Below are 25,910 nucleotides of genomic sequence, written 5' to 3' on the forward strand. Positions count from 1 at the left end.
AAATACACGGATAATGTCACAATCGGAGTATTTTGGCCATTGTTTCCAAAATTTCCCATATTTTTAGTTTGAAAACCTACAGAAGTAGCAAAAGCCACAATTGCGTTCTGTACTGACCACCTTCAAAGAACAAACTGTGCTTAACAGCAACGAATATTTAAAAAATCTTGTGCTGAAAGCTGAAACTGCTACTCTGAAGAGAGGTTTAAGTTACCATTTGTACTGAACCAAGATGTGTTTCAGTTCTTACATGTGTTCAAATGGTGCTAAAAATTTAAGACCGAACTCAGTGGTGCAGTCCCTTATAGCACTAAAGCAATGTTTGATTGCAGATGTTGCAAAAGGAAACAAGTCCCTCAGATTCTACATTACTTATTGAAATGAATGGAGTTGATGTAGTGGAAAAAATCGGCAGACTACTAGAACAAAAATCTATTTTCATAATTCATCCATTAAATTCTGTCTACATTTTAAAACTTTAGAATTCTCTGTCATGCTTTTAAGTGAATGATGCACTGACTCGTAAAGTTATTTTACCATTTAGAATGTGTTATATACTTTTGATGTTTATCTAGTTTTAAACATTAGTTTCTCCCTTGTTGAATTATGTTTTTATATCTCTTTTCTATTCCAGTATTCCCCATACTTTCTAGTTACAAGGGGTGTTCCATTTTAGGGCGTTGCTGCAGTGTATATGCAACATAGCATGACTCCAATTCATGTATCCATTTACCAACATGTAGGCAAGCGATTAGTGGGGCATTTGTGTCTTTTCAACATGTGTTGTGAATATGGAAACGTGAACTATAGTGACATTATTACCAAAATTGTTGAAACAGCACCAACATGCTGTTATTCTTTTCTTGGCTGCCGAAGGACAAATACTAGTAGACATCAGTCAGAGAATGAAGAATGTGTACGGGGCAGTTTGTCTGCCAAAAACTACGACAAGGATTCCTGCTGCTTCATGACAATGTATCTGCCCATATCGCAAACATTGTAATGCAGAGACACCCAATCACCCGCCCTATAGTCTACAACAACACAAGTCAGCATGATGAGAATTCAGACTATGGCTTCTGGAAGTTCGATGCTGATGTAAGAATGCCAGCAGTGACCAAAATATACTGCTTATTCTTCAGGGACATATAGCCCTCAGCTACAACCTGTTGGGAGGAGCCCACAGGATTGCAGAAGCGGAAAGGAAAAATAGTCCATGATCAAGTTAACAATTTCATAGCTAGAGGTAGGAGAAATCAAGTTACATAGCACTCTCAGAGAGTTTCCACTAGGGTCATTTATTTTAGCTATTATAATATTCGAAGAATTAATATTCCGAAATTGGATTGATGTCACTGCAGCCCATATGGGGCAACACGGCTAGTGTTGGAAGAGCTTGGACATGTGACAAACAGCAGCTCCAAACTCTTATGGCATAAGAAGCTTTGCCTTTGATCATGTTGAATTTACAATGTCTAATCACGTACAGTCACAGAGGAAATGAATTTGATTGGTGCGGAAATAGTATATTTTGGTTTGTAGCACTCCACGCAGACTTGGACAAGAGTAGATAATGAGTAAAGCTTGTGCCACATGAGATGCCATCCCTCCAACTAATGTCAGTAAATAGGATGCTGGGACTATTCCAATGTTCTCTGTCTCAGTGTTATATCTTTATCATCGCTTATGACCTCTTGGTCACAATGGTCGGGTTAGGATACTTTTATGTCTTGCAGTATTCAGGTTATTGATTGCCAGCAAATCCTAAACCATCCTACCGTTGTAGTTTGAAGTACCACCTGACAGCACCAATGATATGCTGCACAGCATAGCAGAGTTGTGGCTGCTCAGAACTGTAAAATCATATGAAAGTAACTTTTTCATTAACGTCATGTTGAGAAAAAGGAGTTAGGGTCACATGAACCACATGAATTCTGACAAAAGCACTTGTAGCTCTGTGTACAAATTTTGGAGGACACTGGGCCTCAACAATATATTAAGATTTTACCAGATTTGTCTGCTATTCATTTATGGTGCACAAACTTCTCCCAGAGTGTTGCTGTCTTAGAATAATTTATTGTCAGAGTTCATACATTGGAGTGCAACATACTAGCAGCTGTACTCCAGGTTTGGTTAGGTAAATATGACAGGGTGAAGATGTGCAGATAGATAATGAAGACGCAGAACCAACAGGTAGGTCTGTGGCTCAATACTGCCACACACCCCTGTTAGGCTTCCACTTCCTGATACAGGCAGTCTGTTCATTGTATGCCGTTTGTAAAGGTTTGGATGGCAGTTACTAGTTATTTTCTCTCAAAGTAAACTGATGGGAAAGGTTTTGATTATTAACAAAATGGATAAATTGAATTAATGTCAAATACAAGAGGAAGTAACAGAGAATGTTTTAAACTGGATTTAGATGTGGATGTATCACAATGTACCTATGCAAGTTCTGACTGAAATTATAGAATTGAGCAATGAATATGAATTAGCACTTTCCCTGGGATTTATGCCTTGAAAAACGTTTTCAGCCCAGTTTCAATCAATTCAATGTTTAGGACACAAGGCACTGATTCAACTTATTTTATTTCCTGAAGAATATAAAAGTCGTTGTAAGAGCTCCCACTAGCCTCATCAGGTTAGTGGGTATTTCAGAAACGAAAGACGAGAGCATAAGAAAACTTCCTATAATCAAAACTATTCTCAGACAGATTTACAGACATTGTTTACATGTTTGAACTGAAGAAACAGAGAAGGAATACAGGTTAATGGAACACACCTTAATTTTGATGATGAAACTGTACTGTTTGCCTTTATTGCAGACAAACATGGAAACAATGAATGGAAGAACTTAATACAATTTGTTTGAAAGTCAATTGTGGTTATACTGAAATGAATATAGTACAAATTAACAACTAATTCATAAAACTAGCTGATAAATTTGTGGCAGTTGAAGACAATGACTGAAACACGCAACTGAAGAGTAAAGGCAGTGTGAAATTGTGTTGGTAAATTAAAAACTACACTTTCAATTTGTTTGAAACAGAGGTGTGTTACCAGTTTTGACTTATGAACATGAAACAAGAGACTTTCACAGTGAAATCCATAATAAAAATAAAAGAGTGTTTTACAGCACGAAATAAAGAGATGCATGTTGAACTACTAGGAGAGACAGAAAAACAAACTGATCTGGTAACAGAGTGAAACAGAAAATGTTAACTGTCAATGAACAAACAATACCACATAACTGAAATATTGTCAGTTTTATGTTTCTTAGTCAGTTGATATCCTTGACTTTCAGCACATTTGCTGTTACCACCCGAATGCTGAATTTTTAATTATTTATCAAAAACATGCACTAAAACAACACTGTGTGTGTATGACACTGTAAGAGTAATTGAAAATTACATGTACCTGCAAAAGAACGAAATATGACATGACTAGGGTGTTTTGAATGTGGTAAACAATTCCACATAAATGCATAATCGTGCACAGACACAGCACACTGTTTTTGCTTACTATGTATCTGCCATGTTTCAAAGTGTTTCCTTGGTTGCAGCTTCAGTTCATGAAAATGGACAGCATTTTAAAAGACGAACTTTTTACTGAAGAAAGATTTGTTTCTTGTCTAAATTAGCATTCCTTCCAGAGAGTGACTGTCAGCAGTATTGTTATTTAGCTTGCATTCACAGCAGTCTAGTAAAACTATGAAACTTAGTAGTACCACAGGTGCCTTATTGTGCAATAAATCAGAATGGAAAGCTTGACTTATTTTGTACTTTAGTCATTTCTGCTACATATTTTTAGAACATACCCTTTATTGTAGCATCCCTTATAAATGTAGAATGAACAACAGGTGAGGATAGTAGTAACAGTTATGTTACATGCACAGAAGAAAATTTATTTCATTTATGGGGCTCTCTGTCACATTTTCTGCACTGTCTAATGACACAGGTAATTTTTCTTGTTTTCTTAGTAATAACATTACTGATATAGTTGTTATCATAAATACACGAATTACAGCTTCAACTTGGATCTTATTAAGCTGATTTACAATTTTTTTTATTTAGAAATTTCGCTGGCTGTATCCAGGAATGCTCAAAACGATAGAGCAGTCACAGCTGCCACTGGAGATGTCAGTACTTCACACCCATAACTACACAATGGTGCTCACTGTTTAGCAGATGATTCAGATAAGTTATCAGAGACACCAGAAGTGAGGATGTGGAAAGTGGAGGCCATGAATTTTACGGTGACTTAAGCAGTGACAGGAATAGGAAGTTTAAAAGCCTACCCTGAAGACTGGGAGAAAAGCACCAATAAAATTATGAGAAGCACAGACAAGCGTGTATAAGAAATAAAAAAAGCCAAAGTGGCAAAATTACTCATCAGCAGATGATTCAGATAAGTTATCAGAGACACCAGAAGTGAGGATGTGGAAAGTGGAGGCCATGAATTTTACGGTGACTTAAGCAGTGACAGGAATAGGAAGTTTAAAAGCCTACCCTGAAGACTGGGAGAAAAGCACCAATAAAATTATGAGAAGCACAGACAAGCGTGTATAAGAAATAAAAAAAGCCAAAGTGGCAAAATTACTCATAATATTCCAAGAAAGGCACCAAAGTTATGTTCAATGTGCGTCAAATGTGTGTCAGAAATCCATTCCAAGCAAGTGTCATCAATTTTCTGCTGGCAATATGCAAGCAGTATTTAACACATTCTGGGTAACATTTCGTGGGATCAGACGAAGAATTATATAATCAGTTTTGAGGATATAATTCTAAGCAAATGTACAGGGAAGGTCACTAGAGAATCTGAGAGGAACGGCACATCATTTGAGAAATGAGATGGGACAACATAAATATTCAATAAGATGTTTCTCATTACTCTTGGGATTACAGAATGGACTATCCAATGTTGGCCGGATAATGCTACACATGGGATGGGCCCTGATTCAGAATGGCCACATTCTCAAATAAAACAAAGAAAAAAGATGAGAGAATCTTCATAAAAGAATTCCTGGCGTGCCTTCTAAAACTGCCATCATATTACTGCCAGGAATCTTCCTCCACCTGTGCCTTGCTCCTTTTCTACAATGCAAACAACAGCTACACAAAATCTACAAGGAAATATGTAATATGGAGAAGATTCCATCTTTAACTTGATTTTCAAGGATGGCGACCTTAGCTTATTTTCCACCAAGAAATGCCAGTGCAACCTGTGTTGTAGTAACCGGCTTGGAAGCTTGAGCAAGGACATGTGGAAGCAGCACAAAGAACACAACGACAAGACAAGGCTGCAAAAAGATGTACATAAGAAAGATGCTCAGTGTACACCATGGACTTCTGGGCTGTGAAAATAGCTGCATTTTTACATGAAAGTCCAGTTTCTTATAAAATAAACTTGCCTGTTCATCACTTTACAACATATAATTTAGAAAGTCTTGATGTGGTGTTTTACTGGTTCAATGAAACACGAGGTGAACTGGTTGCATCAAATTTTACCTCGTATATTGTAGACACCCTGTCCAAAACAATTCAGGACAGTTCTGTCCAAGTCATTCTGCATTCTGATGGCTGCAAATATTGGAACAGAAATATGATATTATCAAATTCTCTTTAAAGATTAGCAACTGATACAGAAGTAATGATGACACAAACAGTTTTGGAGTAGGTCATACTCAGATAGGAAGTGACTCATTCACAGTTCCATTGAGTACATGCTTAAAGGGATGTGAAGTTACACTTTCTAGCCAGTCCGGCTTGATATATGAAGAGGTGGGAAAAAGGCAACAACCTTACGAAGTCCATTTCCTAGATTACTTCTTTTTCACCAACTATCAGAGAAAAGTTGTGGCCATATGACTCAATTAGACATGTAAAAATGAGCCTATAGCTATGGACCTGAAGGCAATGAAATGACATCCAAAAATTATTATTTACTACAAGTGATCTTTCAACAAAGTGTGGCAAGAAATACCAAGGCAACCAAGAAAAATTTCTAGAAAACCTTGCTTCCCGAAACAATACAAAGAAAGACTGAAAATCAGAAAAGTCAAATGGGATCATTTACAACAACTTAAAGTCCTTCTTTCTAAGGAGGATCATTGCAATTATGACAACATCTCATACAAATGAACATCATCTTGGAGATAACTGTTTCAGGAGTGAAGTGCAGTGCAGTTCTTTGTTGCTGCTTGAAAAATGTTTGGCAGTTTTCTTCTTGAAGAAATATACACGCAGTGTGTGTGTGTGTGTGTGTGTGTGTGTGTGTGTGTGTGTGTGTTTGAAGTTATTTCTATTAAGTCATTCAATAAAATGTAATTATTATTGTTTCCAAAATTGTGTTATTACTAGATTTCTTTGCACCAAAAACAATATAAAAGTGGTAAATCATCCAGGAGCCTCTGACAAACAAATACCACATAAATGCTGAGTCCCAGAAAGGCACAACAAAAGACTGTCAAACAAGTAAACTTTTGGCTAAAAAGGTATTTCAACAATGGAAAATCCAGGATGGAATAATGACAGTATTATGGAAAGGACAGTTGCTACTCACATTATAACAGGGGTGCTGACTAGCAGATAGGCACGACTAAAAACTGCCAAACAAGTAAGCTTTCAACTAGAAAGGCCTTCATTGGAATTAGACAACATGCACATACACACACACACACACACATCTCACACACACGACCTCAGTCTCTGGCTGCCGCAACCAGCCAGAGGCTGCCATCATGTGCGTGTGAGTTCCATTTGCATGAGTGTACATGTGTATGTAGTCTAATTCTGATGAAGGCCTTTCTAGCTGAAAGCTTACTTGTTTGACAGTTTTTAGTCATGCCTATCTGCTAGTGAGCACCTCTGTTATAACATGAGTAGCAACTGTCCTTTCCATAATACTGTCATTATTCCATCCTGGATTTTCCATTGTTGAAATACCATGTAAGTAACATACCCTACCATAAATACTGAGACAATTTTGTGTATCTACCATATTTAAGTTTTCTAAGGAGTTTTTTCTTTGTTCCACTTCCTGATGAGATCTGAAATTTCATTGTAGTGCTACAATACATATTTAGCATCCCTATGAAAAGTATTAGGTATTCTGGGCAGTTTCTTGTCTATACTGTAAAATCTGTATTTTGCTACTTTCTTTACTGATGAAATGTGCCTGCGATGAAAATGAATTGGTGTGAGTGGGAAATGGAGCTATGGTTATGGCTGATATATGGACCAAGACAGTTCTTTGTTGGATTCCAAGAGATAGGGAAAGGCAGCCTAATGGAGGGTGATCTGAAGACATATGAAAACTTGTAGGAATGATAAAGATGACATCATGTTAAACTGCTGGGTGACATGGGATCCACATGAATATTTTTGCAGCGCAGCCTTGCGGCTGCCAAACAGTGGATTTTAGCATGCCTATAGAGCTTCAAATATGAAGCAAAATTATTTCTTCACTATCCATTGACTGAAGCATGTGGGGACCCTACACTTTCTCTGATCATTACTTCTGTAGATATAGCAGAGGACATATGTGGCTTTCTCTTTGAAGATAGTTGTCTAGTGTTGCTAACAATGCTGCAAAATGTCTGCTAAGTATTAGCAATTTGATTTGTGTGATGTCTGCTAGCAAGGGACAATACACTTTGTTTACATTAAACATGCTAAATTGTGCAGTTATGTAGTGGCCTCTCGAAGCCACTTGGAATGATAACATATTAACAGCTTATTTACATGGTCTCCTTGCTTTTAAGTCAAAGCTGCACAGCTTGTTATGAACACACTCCAGTGATAATTTAATACAAAAGTGCTCAGTTTTGTTGTTTTCAATTTGTAAGTTTATGGTTGGTAAATATTAGGTTCTCCAGTTGTCTGGTACTTTGATGATTGAAATTTTTTAACCATTGTCTACATGATTAATTATATATTTAACTGATGGAAAATTTAATAGAAAATAAGAAAAACTGCTTGAATTACAAGTAGAGTGAGAGTGGCTGGCCAGTGTGTACCTTCAGAAAGCGAAATTCTTAGTATTGCCGGTAAAAAGAAAAAAGCTTTTGGAGCTTGTAAGTTCATTCAAGGTGGGGAAAGTAGGGGATTGGTTAGAAAGAAAGAAGATGATAAGGTCATTTGAGACACGCGCAATGGACTTGTGTTCAGGAGGATGATGGTTCAAATTTCCAGCTTTAGGTTTTCTGTGATTTTCCTAAATTGTTTAAGACAAATGCCTGGCTGGTTACCCTGAAAGGCATGGAAACTTATTTATGCATCCTTTACTAACCTGAGTTGTGCTCCTATCTCTACTGACCTCAACATTGATGGGACATTAAACACTAATCTTTCTTTCTTGCAGCTCGGTCGTGCCCCTTCCAAAGGAACTATTCCAACATTTGCTTTAAATGATTTTAATAATGCATCGCAAACTTAAACCTGAAAGACTGGCCAAGAATTTGAACCACTGTCCTCCCAAAGGCAAGTCTATTGTCTTATCACTGGGTCACCATCTCACTTGGTGATTTGTTGTTTTTCTGGAAATACGGATCCCATTAAATGGCGATGGAGGAAAACATGAAAAGTCATATGTGTATATAGTCCACATATCAGATATGTGTATGAAGATGATCACCTTACTATGAGAAGTATGTGGTCTAATGTTACCTTCTATGAACATAGGGCCTTGCATGTGATGAAGGAACACAAATGAGTACAAACTACAAAAGACAGTAAATATCGTCAGGAGGTCTGTAGTTTTTAGATGTCAAGACTGTTGTAAATAGCTTCCCACATGTTCACTTTAGTGCCTTGAACTAAAAGACAAGCTGGAATATGACTGTCACTACTTGTCATTTATTTTCAGCAATAAACAAGATACATCATTACTTCTTGTCTTTAGTGCAGAGAATATTGTTTCATATGATGCATGGAGGGAAATATTTTTATTTCTCATCTTATTGTCAATGCAAAATGGAACGTGTAATTTGGACGAAAATGTGTTAACACTAATCACCACAAACTGGTTTACAGAATTATGTGAATACAATTGTTTGAAGAATTCAGCATTAGGTTGACTTGCATGGGAATGTAGCAACTATTTCTAAAATGTTTTTATGTTAAAATAATTACTCTTGAATTAAATTGTCACCAGAAAAAGTACTCACTGTTTTTTTAGCCGTGGTGCTGTTGCAAAATGCTTGTGCACAGATTCCCGTCTTCCCTGCACACGGGGAGGAGTAGGCCGAGTAAGACATGGCGGAGGCTGTGGCAATATTGGTGGTGGCACCACACCTTGGCGTAGACGTACCTCTTGTACACAGTGTGCTGGGAACAACCCTGTACCTTGACCACGCAAGGTGCCCTCTAGGAGACCACAGTCAGTTGAGCCTGTTACTGTAACAGTGAAAGCTCTGAGTTGCTTTCTATTCTCCTGTTACACAAAGAAAATCAAACTGGAAATACATTTATCTTATGTAATATAAAACAAAACTGGAAAGTAAAGAGAACGACCTGCTTACCTACCATCAATATAGGGACAACACATGAACCAAAAGTACAGTTGAATCTCAAGCTTTTCTAAATTTTAACCAGTTCCTTATTTGAGAAAAAGGGGGTGGGGCATAAAAAGTGTACAATGTACAGGAACTGAATTCAAGAAAAGTCTGGCCAAGTCTTTGAGCTATAAGTGTTGTAATCTCTGAGAAGGGAGTGTAACAGATATTTGTACTACGATGTGCTACCTATGACGAACTATAAAGCTCTTGAAGATTATTGTAGTAACACTGTTCACGTTTACGTCGCACTTCACTTAGCGTAGACCGGGACTGTGTCGTAGGCATTCTCGATGTTAACTGACTGGGCACGGCCCGTGCTGTCGGAGTTGTTGTTGTTGTTGTTGTTGTTGTCATGCCAGCAGAGATCGCGTCCGAATTCTCGCGTGCCCTCTGGTGGACGGGACTCTACTTGCGGCAACTACCGTCCGTGATGCGCCGTGCCAATGTGCGCCTCCCACGATCTTTCTGGTGGCTACTACACTCCTCCTCCTTCGGGGGGTGAAGCCACTGTGATCCACTGCGTCGTAAGGTGGAGCGTCGGGCAGGAGCGATGACCTCCACATCCATTGGATGGCCGGAGTCGAGGGGATCTGCCAACCCTCGAACATGAACCTTTGAATACGGCTGGAAGTGACCCACATGAAGAGGCCCCCATCGTCCCACAACCGGAGCCCGGGACAGAACGGGCGACAAGCTGTCGAACTCCGGATCCTGTTCCACCCCGGGAGGGGCAAGACCCAGTGGCGGGGACGAAGGGGAAGGGACGACCACAGGTGAACCAACCTCCTGAGAAACCGGGCCTGCTAGGGGGGGCCGGCTCTCGCTGGGGCATCTCGAACGATGGCGATGCCGGTGCTGGAGCTACTGGAGGCTGCCAAGGCTGAGAACCATCGCAGTGCGGCAGAGGCACAGCGGGGAGAGGAGGCAATGTCCCCTGTGAAACCAACACAGGTGCCGGCAATGGGGAAGCCGGTGTCAGAGAGGGCGGAGGGTGGCTGCCCGAACGTGGACGTAGCTGATTTTGGTGATGACGTACCACCCGGTCCCCCGCCTGCAAGGTATAGAGCTGGCGGCCATTGCGGCGCAGGACCACCGCTGGTATCCAACGTGGATTGCGACCAAACCCACGGGCCCAGGCCGACATACCCTGTGGAAAGCCAGGTACTCCGTTTTGTGAAGACTGGCGAGGACCAGGCCGGAGGAAGTGCAGCAGAGTCCTAGGTTGACGCCCATGGAGGAGCTCTGCGGGGCTGCGTTCTCCCATTGGTGTGGTCCGGTATGCCGTCAAGAAAAACGTCACTGCTTCCTCCGCAGGAAATTCGTGCACATACTTTTTCATCTGCATCTTAAATGTGCACACCATGCGCTCGGCTTCCCCATTCGATTGTGGATGGAAGGGGGGGAGAGCAAATGAGCCGAATACCGAAGCGCCTACAAAAATCCTGGAAGGTCTGCGAAATAAACTGCGGTCTATTGTCCGAGACCAGGGTGATTGGCAGACCTTCCACAGAAAAGATTTTTGCTAGTGCCTGGATTGCAACTTCTGAAGTGGTTGAGGAGCAGCGAACCACATATGGGAATCGGGAATAAGCATCAATGACAATGAGCCAAAAACCGTTGAGAAACGAGCCCGCAAAATCGATGTGAACACGTTCCCATCCTTGGGTTGCCGGCGGCCATGAAGAGAACGCTGCCCTGGGAGATGCTTGTTGGCTCGCACACTGGGAACAGGCGGCCACCAAGTGCTCAATTTCTCTGTCAGTACCGGGCCAGTACACAGTCTGCGAGCCAAGGTTTTAGTACGGGAAACACCCCAGTGCCCCTCATGTAATAACGTGAGGACCTCCCGTCGTAAACTTGCAGGAACAACCACGCGAGGAGCTGTATCATCGGTAGCCAGAAGGAGAATGCCGTCCAAGACCGAGAGGCGGTCCCGTAGAAGAAAATAATTACGAAGAGGGTCCGAGGCCCGGCCCGGAGGGCGGGATGACCACCCCTGCTGAATGAGGCGAACTACTTGCTGGAGAACCGGGTCAGCTGCCGTTTCCCAGGTGACTCGAGAACTAGTGATCAGGAAGCCATCAACCGCTTGGCGGGACGCCACATCCAAATGAAAACACATAATCTCCTCTCGATCAAACGTAGGATCCGGGCCCACCAGAAGACGGGAAAGAGCGTTGGCGTTGGCATGCTGTCCTGTAGGGCGAAAATGAATGTCATAATGGTACTTAGAGAGGAACAAGGCCCAGCGCTGTAGTCTGTGGGCCGCCCTATCTGGAATCTGAGAGGCGGGGCCAAATAACAATATTAACAGCTTATGGTCAGTGATTAACTGAAACTTTGTGCCATACAAGAAAGGGTGAAACTTGGTAACAGCGTAGACAATGGCCAAAGCCTCTTTTTCCACCTGGGAGTAATGGGCCTGCGCGGGACTAAGCGTTTTAGACGCAAACGCCAGTGGTTGCTCGGAACCATCTGCGTTGCGATGGGCCAGGACCGCCCCCACCCCATACTGCGAAGCATCAGTAGCCAGGACCAATGGCTTATCGGGATCAAAAGTAGCCAAACAAGGGGCTGACGTGAGGAGGCCCTTCAACGAGGTGAACGCTCACTCGCATGCAGGCGACCAATCAAAAGGAACACCCTTGTGCAGAAGGCAGTACAGGGGGTGGGCTATTGTGGAAGCCCTGGGAATGAACCGGTGGTAATAGGCTATCTTGCCTAAAAAAGCTTGTAACTCTTTCAGCGAAGCGGGCAAAGGAAGGTTGACGATACCATGGACCAAACTTCCTAGTGGCTGGATACCGTGCCGAGAGATGGTGTAGCCCACATACTCAATGGATGGTTGAAAGAAGGTTGACTTATGCAGGTTGCAACGCAAGCCCACAGACCTGAATTTGAGAAAGAGGGTGCGAAGGTTGTGCAAGTGTTCCTTCGTGCTGCGGCCTGTGACAATTATGTCACTAAGGTAATTAATACAATGAGGAATTGTCGACGTGACATGCTCAAGATAACGCTGGAATATCGCTGGGGCACTGGATATTCCAAAGGCCAACCGCTGGTATTGGTAAAGGCCAAACGGGGTGTTGACGACCGCCAACCGTTTGGAGTCCTCATCAAGTGGTATCTGATGGTAAGCCTCCGACAAATCGATTTTCGAAAAATATTGGCCTCCCACCACGGAGGAGAACAATTCATCAGCACGAGGCAAAGGATAGGTGTCCACCACCAATTGGGAATTAATGGTGGCCTTGAAATCGCCACAAAGACGTAATTTTCCCGAGGGCTTCCTTACAATAACGAGGGGCGAAGCCCACTCGCTGGAAGAAATGGGAAGAACGACCCCTAGGGCTGTCAGCCGGTCTAGCTCTTCCTTTACCTGAGGGCGGAGAGCCAAGGGGATCTGCCTCGCGCGGAGAAAACGTGGGCGAGCCAACGCCTTCAATGTTAAGTGAGCTTCAAAATCTGAAACACGCCCCAGGCCCTCCTCAAAAATATCTGGAAAGTCGGAGATCAAAGATTCCAATGATTGATAGGGAACGTCTTCGGAGACCAACTGTATGGTGTCAGCGATAGAAAAACCGAAAGCTTGAAAGGCATCCAGGCCAAAAAGGTTAGCTGAGCTCGCATCACTGACAACAATAAAAGTAATAGGCCGAGTGACTGATTTGTAAGTCACGTTGGTAGTGAATTGACCCAGTAGGGGAATGAACTGTTTACCATAACCGCGTAGACGCCGGAAAACTGGCGCCAACGGGGGCGATCCAAGGTCGGAATAAGTTTGTGCATTCAACAACGAAACTGCCGCACCCATATCGACTTGCAGTTGTAACCGGCGCAACCGAACCGACACCTCGATAAAGAGTTTGCGTGCAAATGCGTCGGGAGCCTGGCCCGATGAAACTTCCTGAATGTCAACGTCCATGTCCTCTGTACCTGCTTCCTTCGATTCTTTTGAGGCTGAGTGGCAAACTTTAGCAATGTGACCTTTTCTATTACATTTGCGACAAATGGCCCAACGCTGGGGGGACTCTGACCGATCATGATGTATATAGCATGACGCACAGGACGGCAACAGGGGCCGGCGCCCGGAATTCTGTTTACGCGCCGTGCGGGAGCGGCCGTAACGGCCGGATGGTACGGCTCGCACGTCGTCCACCCCTGACACAGTGGACGCGGCCGCGCCGCCCTGAACCTCCGCGACGTCGCACCACTCTTCCAGCTGTTGACCCACTGCGCGAGAGACTTCATACGATTGAGCAATGGACAGGACTTCCTCGAGGGAAGGGTTTTCTAACTGCAGGGCCCGTTGCCGGACCTCCCTATCAGGTGCCGAACGAACAATGACGTCGCGTACCATAACGTGGGCGTACGACTCTCGCGACTGCTCTGTGACAAAATGACACTTGCGACTGAGACAGTGCAGGGTAGCGGCCCACGCCCAGTAAGACTGATGGAGCTGTTTCTTGCATTGATAGAACTCGACCCTAGCCACCACAACATGCGTGCGGCGGCGATAATATGAAGACAGCAATGAACACAATGCGTCAAAAGACAAGGACGAGGGTTCATGCAACGGCGCTAGCTGCCGCAAAACTTGATACAGCGAGGGAGATATCCAAGACAAGAAGAGAGCCCGACATACCTCCACATCGGCAACATGAAACGCCTGGAAATGCTGCCGAAGGCGATGTTCATATGCGTCCCAATCCTCTGCCGTCTCGCCATACGGGGGAAAGGGAGGAGGGAACTGCGCTGGAGCAGACGGCGTGGAGAGCAACGCGGGAAGCACTTGTTTCATGGTGGCCATGAGTTCCGTCTGCTGCGCAACCAAAACTCACACCAAATCCTCCATGCCATGGAGAAGCTGCGAAACCGGAACAACGACGCAACACGCGAAAGAATGACCCTACTCGTCGCCAATTGTGTAGTAACGCTGTTCACGTTTACGTCGCACTTCACTTAGCGTAGACCGGGACTGTGTCCTAGGCATGCCCGATGTTAAATGACTGGGCACGGCCCGTGCTGCCGGAGTTGTTGTTGTTGTTGTTGTTGTTGTCATGCCGGCAGAGGTCGCGTCCGAATTCTCACGTGCCCTCTGGTGGACGGGACTCTACTTGCGGCAACTACCGTCCGTGACGCGCCGTGCCAATGTGCGCCTCCCGCAATCTTTCTGGTGGCTACTACAATTATCAATTGTCGAAAATTTAATAACAAGCAATGTTTGTGAATAAAGAGAAAGCTGTTCCTCAAAAGCAGTAAATTCAGGGATATAGTGTAAATAAATCAACAGAATATATGCCTCCAGCAGATGATGAGAAGTTTTTATCTACACAGATAACAGTGTTGGTACATAGCAAACATTGTGAGGAATGCACAATGCTGTGAAATACTGGAATTACTAGATCAAGTGCATCACTCTGTGAAGTTTTATAAAGCTGTGAGAACTCTATGACAGCTGGCAGTAAGTGCATCAAAATCAGTGGTGCCACATCATTAACCCCTATTACAAAGACATAAACAAACAACAATACAAAACATATAGATGTTCACCATCCAGGTTTGAAGCATATGCTCTCATTTTGTAGCTATAGTGTACAAGAGGACTCATAATCTAGTTTTCCCCTTTATTCTTAAAAAATTATTTTTGTCTAATCATACGTATATTGTCAAAAAAGAAACGAGAGTGCTCTCATAACTAAAGAATTAGTAGTAGCATATTAGTGTGCATGTGATTTTTGCCTTTACCTGTGTCTATATGACAGGATTCACCAAAATCTATCAACTTCCTGGCAAGGGGGAGAATATTTTCTACAGACATATTCTTGTCAACAACCAGTTGGCATAAATATTGGAGCTGCCTCAAGGAAAATGACATATGTAAATGTTCTGAGCAGAGGATGGAATGATTGCAGGCATGTATGAACCGAAACCAATCCTACTTTATGACACCCACTTTGATAAATTTGATTTTCAGCATCAGTCTTGTCTCGCATCTCATTCACATCATTTTCTAATGGAGTGCAAGAACATGTCTATAGTGAACTGCTTGTCCAATGTTTCTGAAATGATCGATTCTGACTAGACCTGTCACATTTTGAAGACACAGTTCAAGAAGAAGTAAAAAAATATGAATCCAAATTGCCACAACAAGAATTTGTTTAGTAATGAGTAACGTGAGCAGTCTTGTTTCTTTTTGCCAGACCTTGGGTGATATGAAACATGTATGTATAACATAATTGTGTGATGCCTTTAACTTACAATTGTAACATTATTTTTAATGTTAAACTTTGTAAATAGGGATATGTATGTTTCTATGTATGCATAGCATTTATGCTTTAAAGTAAATAGTCATAATTATTCTATTTTAGTTATTTTGTTATTCTAGAGGACTATTAACTTACCAGCCACAAAAGTGGGAACGATTGAAGCAGGGCTGTTAAAAAGCCCAAATTAAAACACATAAGAACATCATCATGCAACCATGAAAAGGTGTCGTAATGTTTAGTTATTCAATACAGCCAGTTTCTGTCAAATGACCATTTTTGAGTCACCTACATATCTATAAAAATGTATGACAAATAGAGTGTATGGCAATACAGTTGTGGTTAACCATTGTACACAACAGATATTCAAAGTAACATTACATAAAGCTAAAGGAAGCCCTGCTGTTGAATACATTGTTTTTTGTACGCTATGTTTCTTTGTGTATGTGAACTAACTTATATAGGATCACTACCAAATAATAATGAAACAAAACATTAGTAAGATGAAATTCAGTGTTCTTTCCTGTACCTTATGTGCGGGATTTGGAGGGACATTTTCTTCCCTCATGCTCCAGTTGTTCCTTTTTCATCAGATGCTCACTTTCTCCACCTTACTGTTATCAGTATAAGGTATAAATCTATTTTATACTTTCATTTTGAATGAAATACATCCAGTTCTCAATGTTTAAAATAATAAATTCTTCTTGTTATAGTTCAGATATAATGATATTGTGATAATGCAAAATTTGGGGACAGAAACAACAATAAAAATGAGGAAAAACAATCACTCACTTGTGTGTGTGTGTGTGTGTGTGTGTGTGTGTGTGTGTGTGTACGCACGCGTGCATGCATGCCCACTGAAGAAGAATGACAGCATGCACAAGAGCTTGTGTATTTTTGTCACTACTACATGTGTGTGTTTGCCACTCAATGTTTGTTGCAAGTGAGAGGTCTTTTTTCCTCATTTCTATTTGGTAGAAGTCCTTATAGTTTTCTCATGACTCATATATTTATTAGTACTGCCAATTTTATGATGTTTATCGTACATAATATTTGGGCTGGGGGTGGGAGTTAAACTTCATGTTTGTGACTGAGGCTACTTTGTGTTACAACCTTGCAGTTAATACTATACATGTGTAATTCAACATTACTTACCTTCAAGAATATCCCCCTGAGAAATGCGGAGATGGCCTGGGAGACTAGAGCTGTAGTTCTCAAGACACACAACAGCTGTCCCAGGGAGAATGACAGAGTTGTTCGTAGTGTCACTGTTGGCTGTGCCAACTCCAGAACTATCACTGATGATGTCACTTGTATCACCCAAGCTCTTGTCTGTTGTGAAACACATCTCTTTAGAATATATATAAAATGGAACCATAACATGGATATTAACCAAATAATTTGTAAAACAGAATTAATTTGGTTGCATACTGCAGATCTACAAAACACCCAGAATTGGTATCATATCAAGGAAGTACACCTGCCCATATCACTTGATAACACTAGTTTACTCTCTTTTAGGAAGTGTGAAATATAATGGTCATATAAGAATTTTTTAATTAAAATTTCTTAATTAACTAAAAAGCATTCTCTTAATGTCACCCTCCCACCCCACTCCCACCCCCCACTCCCCCTCTCCGTCAGACTTGGACTAGGATTCATCTTCTGGTGTCATCATACTGTGCGAAATGCGTTTCTGTATTGCATGACTGCCTGTGATGATCAACTGTCCAGTGTAGTGTCTTGGTTGTACCATTATGAATGATTATTGAAATGAATGGAAGGGAGAAGATGAAGCCTTGCTCCTTTTGAATAGTATTAAAGAGGGCACACAGCTTAACGAACGTATCAACTGGGCAGTCACGCCATACAGTGTTACTCACTTGTAGAGGAAAGATCTTTGGGATATAACCCATGACCATAGTTCACACTCCAGTAATCAGTAATCCATTCACTTTGGTGTTTGAACTGAGCAGAGGTTATGTGAGAATACTGATAACTTTTGAACAACAATACAGATGGCTGATTGATCTATAGCTGATTTGGAGATTTAGTGAAATGGCACCAAAGTGATGTGATATTGGGAGAAGTACATCACCACCCTTTACCATACACAAGTTATGTACAACCATGCAATTAAATACTGTCTGAAGATTTCTTGGCATAATAACTGCTCTAATGATTCCCAGGTATAACATTATATGTTTCCACAGTAACTGTGGCCTGGAAAGATGTGGGCTCAAGGCCAAGACAGTCAATCTGGGTAATAACAACTTGTCTTATTAAGCTTACAGAGTGGGGTCAATAGTTTGTTTCTCCAGCAGAGGGCTCTGGCTGTGAACTTCCCCTGCAATGGCATTATAGTCCCTCCCATCCTCTGGGTGCTTGGAGTTTTGTGGTGGGTCAGCATATAAATTGGCTCCCCAGTACTGCTCCTTACAGTGCATCAGCTTATGAAGGTGATGAGCTGCTGTCTCATAGAAACATTGTGTGATTATTATGATATTATCCACTGCTACTTTAAACAACCATTTAACTGTATAACAAAACAGTTTAACCACTGTAGTGAGCACTATTAATTGTGACCAGACACACAAAAAGGAGAGCCTTTCACAAACAAAAGAATTTGGTGAGTACAATACCGAAAATGCCACTGAAATATTTCTTCAATTACATATATATTTCATAAGCCACGTTATGGCAAGTGGATGAGGATACTTTGTGCACCATGGTCACTTCACAAATGGTCTGTGGGAAGGATTGTTAGTAAGCCTCAGGGTAACCTTCATTTTCTTTTTGTGAGATATATGTGTGAGGAAACAAGATATTGGTTGTTCTTCAAGGAAACTATGCTCTCAGAATTTTAATAGCAAACCACATCATGGTGCATTGCCTCTCTTGTAGCATCTGACATTAGAATCGGATAAGCATCTCCATTATGTGTTCACACTTACTAAATTAATCTGTGATGAAACATGTTTCTCTTCTTCGGATCTTCCCTACTTCTTCCATTGATTCCATCTGGTACAGGTTCCCTACTGATGAGCAATACTCAAGTATTGTTCGAATAAGGTTCTTATTAGTTGTAGTCTTCATGGGTGGCCTACACTTCCTGATGGTTCTTCCAATGAATCTAAGTCTGACACATGCATCATCTGCCTGCAATCATTTTATCATACATAAATGGATCTTTCTGCCAATTTATCCACAATATGTTACTTTTGTTTATGTTTAGGCTCAGTTGCCAATTCCTGCACCAACTGTCAGTCCTTTGCAGGCCTTTCTTCATTTCACAACAATTTCCTAGTGTTACAACTTCTCTATATATTGTAGCATCATCTGCTGAACATACTGATATATTGTGAAAAGTAATTGCCCTATAGTGGATCCTTGGAGTACATCCATAATTACTTTTACAGTACGTCTGAAGATTTGTCTTCTGCTAAAAATGACCTGGAATAGTTTGTTTGCTAGGAACTCTTCAATCTAATCACAAAGCTGGTTTGATATTGTGTGCACTCATATTTTGTTCCCTAAGTGACAATGAGGAACTGTGCTGAATTCCTTCTGGAAGTCATGGAGTATTGTATCAACTGAGGTGTCATTATCTGCTGTCTTCTGGCAATGGACAGAGAGACCAAGATGGGTCTCACACCAACATTATTTACTGAATCCATATTGATTCCCACAGGTGGGATTGTCAGTCTCCACAAGCATAATATGTGAGGTGCTCCAAAATTCTACAACATACTGACATCAGCAATATATGTCTAAAGTTTTGAGTACCTGTTCAATGACCCTTCTTGAAAATGTTAATAATTTGCACATTTCTCCAATCACTAGGAACACTTCACTTTTCCAACAACCTATGATATATGCTACTTGAAGAGGAAGTTCTTCAAATACTCTATTCAGAACTATATTGATATCCTATCAGATCCAGACACCTTTCCTCTGCTGAGTAATTTCAACTGATTTTCTATCCCGTGGTCACTTATTTTGATAGCAGTCATTTTGACGTTTGTGTGATGATTTGAAGGAGGAACTGCAGTTTTGGAAAATTAAATTTAATATTTTGGCCTTCTTCCTGTCATCCATCATTTTGATGCCATTATCGTTATAGTGTGTCTGAACAGTTGGCTCTGATCTGTTTACTAACTCAACATAAGAGCAAACCTTCTCAGGATTTTCTGTCAGATTAGTAGACAGAACTTTACTTTCAGTTTCTTTAAATGCTTCTTATGTGGCTCTCCTTACATCAGTTTTGGCTTCATCCACCTTTCTTTTTTTTTTTTTTTTACTCTTTCCCATTCCTCACAACTTTGCTCAGCACTACCTGTCTTAGGCATACTGTACAAAGCTATTGAGCTTCCTGTTAGGCCATCTTTAGACAAGAAAGTTGCAGGACCAAAGTTGTTCAATATAAAATGTCGAATTAAAACACCTTCAGCCGGCTAAATTTCCAGCTTTATTTTATTTGTGCAACCAGTTTCAGCATTACATTACGCCATCATAAGGTCCCCTGACCAACATATAGGAAGAATGCCAACTCTTATATAGTCAAAATAGGAGCCAGCATACAGTCACTGGTCTCTGTCAATTTATTGTTAATACAATGATCCCTTTGATCATTACTCGAACTTTGTCTATTTATATTCAACATTTTCAATTTCAGAGATGAATGGTTCAAGCTGACTGCTCAGGTAATTGGGAAGGTATTTTTTGTTGCACTTGCCAAGCAAAAGTATCTTCATATCTTTCTTTATAATCTCAGTATCTCACTTACAGAAGCATGCAGGGATGCTGTAATGGATTATGATTACCGATTCCCTGTTCTACATTAATTGAGTCAAAAAGTTCAGGTCTCTTTTAACCAGAATATCTAAGAGATTATCCTCGTGAGTTGGTTCTCTGAAGAACTGCTCAAGGTTTTTTCGGATCAAACATTTAGGACAATTTCACACAATTCCCTGTCACTACTACCCACCCTAATCACTTGAGGCTCCTCAGACAAGTTTTTCATCTTCTAACACTATAATGTGAGCAGGAAATTTAAATGCAATCTTCTCCAAATTTTCCCTCAAATGCTCTGCCACTGCTTATCCAGAGGTGGGGGGTCTATAAAAGCATCTGAATACCATGTTTGATTTTCACCCAAATTATTTCACATTCATAATTTGTACCAACCTTACTATGTATTGTCATGTTATTTGTGGCTGTAAACACAGCTCCACACCTATCTTGCAATATACACTCCATTTGGAAATTAGAATTTCATTGCTATTAATATCTGGTTTCAGCCATCTTTCTCTCTGTAAACATGGCTTCACACATATCCTGCAATATACACTCCATTTGGAAATTAGAATTTCACTGCTATTAACATCTGGTTTCTGCTACCTTTCTCTCCCTAGTACTATGAGGGATTACCCTTCTTTCTAAGTGAAACTAGTTCTGTGACCTTTCCCCTGCAGTTCACTAATACTATATTATTTTCTTCATCTGATCTGTCATGATGAATGCTACCATCTCTATTTAATGGGACTGACATTCATACCTGTCAGAAATCGGAATGCATCTTATCAGACCTGTGGAAGCATTTCTCCATCTCAAAAAGCACACATGTGCACACCATAAGTATTCTGCTACGCTAGTAGCCACTAACTACATGTGGCACACATCTGACCTATTGAAAGGCATTCTACTCCTCTCCACCACATAGCAGAGGTCAAGAATTCTAATTCAAGATTGTCACGGAATCATCTGACCCCATGGTTTAATCTTTCCACTCAGCACCAAACTAGGGGACCAAGATAAGTTGTGGGAATACACATTACCACCAACTGTGGCTCTGGCCTGAGCAGCCAGAGATACCAGGAATGCCTGTGTGAGGTGTGCATGCTTGTGTGAATGTGTGTGTGTGTGTGTGTGTGTGTGTGTGTGTGTGTGTGTGTGTGTTTTTCTTTTTTGATGAAGGCTTTGGCCAAAAGCTTAACGTGTAACAGCCTTTCCATTGTGCTGTCTGCAACTCAACGTGTCATCTTTACACTGAGTAGTGATCTATCCTTTCCATAATTGTTGATATTCCAAACTGGACTTTCCATTGTTTGATACTTAGTTCATAGTTACTTTAAGATGAACCAGCAAATGTTCTGAAAGTGATATATGGTATGCTAATCATATGCCCTTCAGGTTTTGACTTAGGCCAATAAGAAAGCAGTTTAGTTTGACTACGTTTTTTGCATGTTCTGTGGATCATATCTGCAGTAGCTCACATAATGAGGAAAAAGTCACCAGGTATACACATAATATACATTTTCTATGCGAAAATGTGGATACATGCTGCCAGTTTACATACCTCAATTTTTGAAATCTACAACAAAAGTTGTTAAATGTAACTCAACTACATACATACTAAATATTCAGAAATTCATCTATGGAATAGAAGGAGATGTTAAAGAAATGATTTAAATTTGTATTTAAAACTTTAATTATCTAGTGAACACCTTTACTTCAAAAGGGCAGTGGCCAAATATTTTTATGGCTACATACTTTGCTACTTTCCGCACAAGAGTAAGGTCAAGATGTGAACAGTGGAGGCTGTTTTTGTACCTAGTGTTATGTTTATGAATGCTAATTTCTTCTTCAAAACCATGTTTCATCTGCATCTACATCATACTCCACAAGCCACCTAATGGTGTGTGGCGGAGGATACTTTCGGTACCATTATCTGATCCCTCCAACCCTGTTCCACTCGTGAATAGTGCATGGGAAGAACGATAGTCGGTAAGCCTCTGTATTGGCTCCAATTTCTCTTTCTTCTTGTGGTCAATATGTCAGATGTTTGTGGGGGGGAAGTAATATGTTGTCCGACTCCTCCTGAAAAGTGCTGTCCCAAAATTTCAATAGTAAATCTCTCTGTGATGCACAATGCCTCTCTTGTAATGTCTGCTAGTGGAGTTTGTTTAGCATCTAGGTAACGCTCTCTCACCAGCTAAATGACCCCAGACAGAGCTTGCCGCTCTTTGTTGGATTTTCTCTATCTCCTCTACCAGTCCTACTTGATAGGGATGCCAGATACATTAACAATACTCAAGAATTGGGCAAACAAGTGCCTTATAAGCCACTTCTTTCTTGGATGAGTTTCCTTAAGATTCTTCTGATGAATCTGAGTCTGATACCTGCTTTTTCCACTATCTGTTTTTATGTAGTTATTCCACTTAAGCTCACTCTGGACAGTTACACTTAGAAATTATACAGCAGATGCTGTCTCCAGCTGTTTGTCATGAATAGTGTAGCTGCACAGTAGTGGATTTCTTTTCCTATGTATGCGCAGTATGTTACATTCATTTACATTCAGGGTCAACTGCCAGAGCCTGCACAATTTATCAGTTCTCTGCAGGTTATTCTGCAAATTCTTACTATCTTCTGGCTTTGCTACTTTGGTGCTGACAACTGCATCATCAGTGAATACCTTTAAAGAGCAACTGATGCTTTCTATTATATCAATTATATATAGTAAACAGCAACGGTCCTATCGCACTTCCCTGCGGTACTCCGTATATTACCTTTACATCTGTTGATTTTGTTCCGTTAAGAGCGACATGTTGAGTTCTATCTGCAAGAAAGTATTGAAACCAATCGCAAGTCTGCTCCGATACATCGTAAGCTTGTATTTTTTTCATTAAACGGCAATGCGGGACAGTGTCAAATGCCTTACTGAAATCAAGGAAAATAGCATCAACTTAAGTGCCATTGTCCACTGTGCTGTGGCTCTCATAGAGGAACACAGCGAGGATCTCTGTTTGTGAAATCCGTGTTGAATTTTATAGAGGAGATCTTTTTTCCATCATTCTTGAGCATAAAACATATTCCATAATTCTACTACAGATTCATGTTAATGATGTAGGTCGATAATTGCGTGGCTCTGTCTTACGGCCTTTCTTAAAAACGGGAATGACCTGCGCTTTTTCCAGTTGTTAGGTATCTTTCATTGCTCAAGCAATCTACAATAAATTACCGATAGAAGGGGAGCAAGCTCTTTTGCATAATCTTTATAGAATCTTATAGGTATCTCATCTGGTCCTGATGCCTTTCCACTACTAAGTGATTGTAGCTGCTTTGCAATTGCACGATCAGTTATCTCAATGAAACTTCCTGGTAGATTAAAACTGTGTGCCCGACCGAGACTCGAACTCGGGACCTTTGCCTTTCGCGGGCAAGTGCTCTACCAACTGAGCTACCGAAGCACGACTCACGCCCGGCACTCACAGCTTTACTTCTGCCAGTACCTCATCTCCTACCTTCCAAACTTTACAGAAGCTCTCCTGCGAAGGTACTGGCAGAAGTAAAGCTGTGAGTGCCGGGCGTGAGTCGTGCTTCGGTAGCTCAGTTGGTAGAGCACTTGCCCGCGAAAGGCAAAGGTCCCGAGTTCGAGTCTCGGTCGGGCACACAGTTTTAATCTGCCAGGAAGTTTCATATCAGCGCACACTCCGCTGCAGAGTGAAAATCTCATTCAGTTATCTCAATATCTGCCATTTCAACATTCGTACAACAGTTGAAAGGAAGGGCAGTGTTACGATCAGTGTTACAACTTCGGAAGACCGAATTCAGTATTTCAGCCTTCTCTCTGTTATCTTCCATTTTTGTGCCACTGTGGTTGCTGAGAGAATGAATAGATGATTTTGACCCACTTAATGATTTTACATGTGACCAAAATCTCTTAGGGTTTTACCCAAGTTGTTTGACAACGTCTTACTTTCAAAATCACTGAACATTTCTCTCATTGCTCTCCTTTCGCTCATTTTTGCTTCGTTCAGCTTTTGTTTGTCAGCCTGGTTTTTACTTCTCTTGAATCTGAGATGAAGTGGTCTCTTTTATGTAGCACTTTTCTAACATGGCTATTAAACCATGGCGGATCTTTCGCATCCCTTAAAACCTTACTTGGAACATACTTGTCTAGGGCATATTGAACTATGCCTTTGAATTCTTTCCATTTATTCTCCACATCTTTGTCCTCATCACCAAATATTTGATGCTGACTGCTGAGATATTCTGAAATTTATATCCTGTCACCCTTGCCGAGCTAATATATCTTGCTACCTTTCTATACATTCCTTGTAGGACCCATTGTCACAGATGCTGTCACAGCATTATGATCACTGATATCTTCCTCTACTTTAACTGATTCAATAAGTCCAGGTCAGTTTGTTGCCAGAATGTCTAAGACATTACCCTCACAAGTTGGTTCTCTAACTGTCTGCTCAAGGTAATTTTCAGACAAGACACCAGAACAATGCCACACGAATCCCTGTCTCTAGCTAGCACCAGTTCTCATGGCATAACACTCCCACTCTACAACTGGCAAGTTGAAATCACCCCCTATTACAACAGCATAATCAGGAAAATTACTAATGACGTTCCTCAAGTTCTGGCTGAAGCACTCTACAACTAAAAATCCTGACCCACATGATCTGTAAAAGCATCCAATCACCATTTTTGACCATACTTTGATACTCCACTTCACCCAGATTAATTCACATTCAAAATCCGTGATAAGCTCGCTATATTTTATCCAATATTTCACTGCAATAAACACGCCACCACCATTGGTGACTAACCTATCCTTACAATAAACATTCCAATCTGAACTTAGGATTTCATTGTCATTGATATCTGGTTGCAACCAGCTTTCTGTTCCCAATACTATCTGTGCATCATAACCTTCAGTAAGCGATACTATTTCTGGGACCTTTCCTTGGATGCTCCCACAGTTTACTAAATTCATATTAATCTTTTCTATTGCTGATCTGCAAGGACCGAGATTCTCTGAGGTCACTGTGGCTGATTTAACAGGCAAATCGTCTTTGATCCCAAGGGAGGGGTTACCTAACCTAAAAAGCCCCATATGCACGCCACAAGTACTCCGCTACCCTAGTAGCTGCTTCCTGCATGTAGTGCACACCTGAGCTTTTAAGGGGAACCCTACAATTCTGTACCCAATAGCAGAGGTCAAGAAATTCGCATCCAATACCGTCGCACAATCATCTGAGCCTCTGGTTTAGACCTTCCACTCTGCTCTAAACCAGAGG

The 25,910-nt window shown here is 41.2% G+C and overlaps 1 protein-coding gene across 1 annotated transcript in view; it reads right to left on the reverse strand.

Annotated features, from left to right (window-relative positions):
- LOC126474226 (SH3 and multiple ankyrin repeat domains protein 3) overlaps window positions 1–25,910 on the reverse strand; it is a 147,900-nt gene that overhangs the window by 43,789 nt on the left and 78,201 nt on the right. The window contains exons 9-10 of the mRNA XM_050101691.1: window positions 16,975–17,151; window positions 9,164–9,392 (exon numbers count right to left, since the gene is read on the reverse strand). Coding sequence (XP_049957648.1) covers window positions 9,164–9,392; window positions 16,975–17,151 — 406 coding nt within the window. The remainder of the gene's footprint in view (window positions 1–9,163; window positions 9,393–16,974; window positions 17,152–25,910) is intronic.

Source organism: Schistocerca serialis, chromosome 4 (genome assembly GCF_023864345.2).
Source record: "Schistocerca serialis cubense isolate TAMUIC-IGC-003099 chromosome 4, iqSchSeri2.2, whole genome shotgun sequence".
Taxonomy (NCBI): domain Eukaryota; kingdom Metazoa; phylum Arthropoda; class Insecta; order Orthoptera; family Acrididae; genus Schistocerca; species Schistocerca serialis.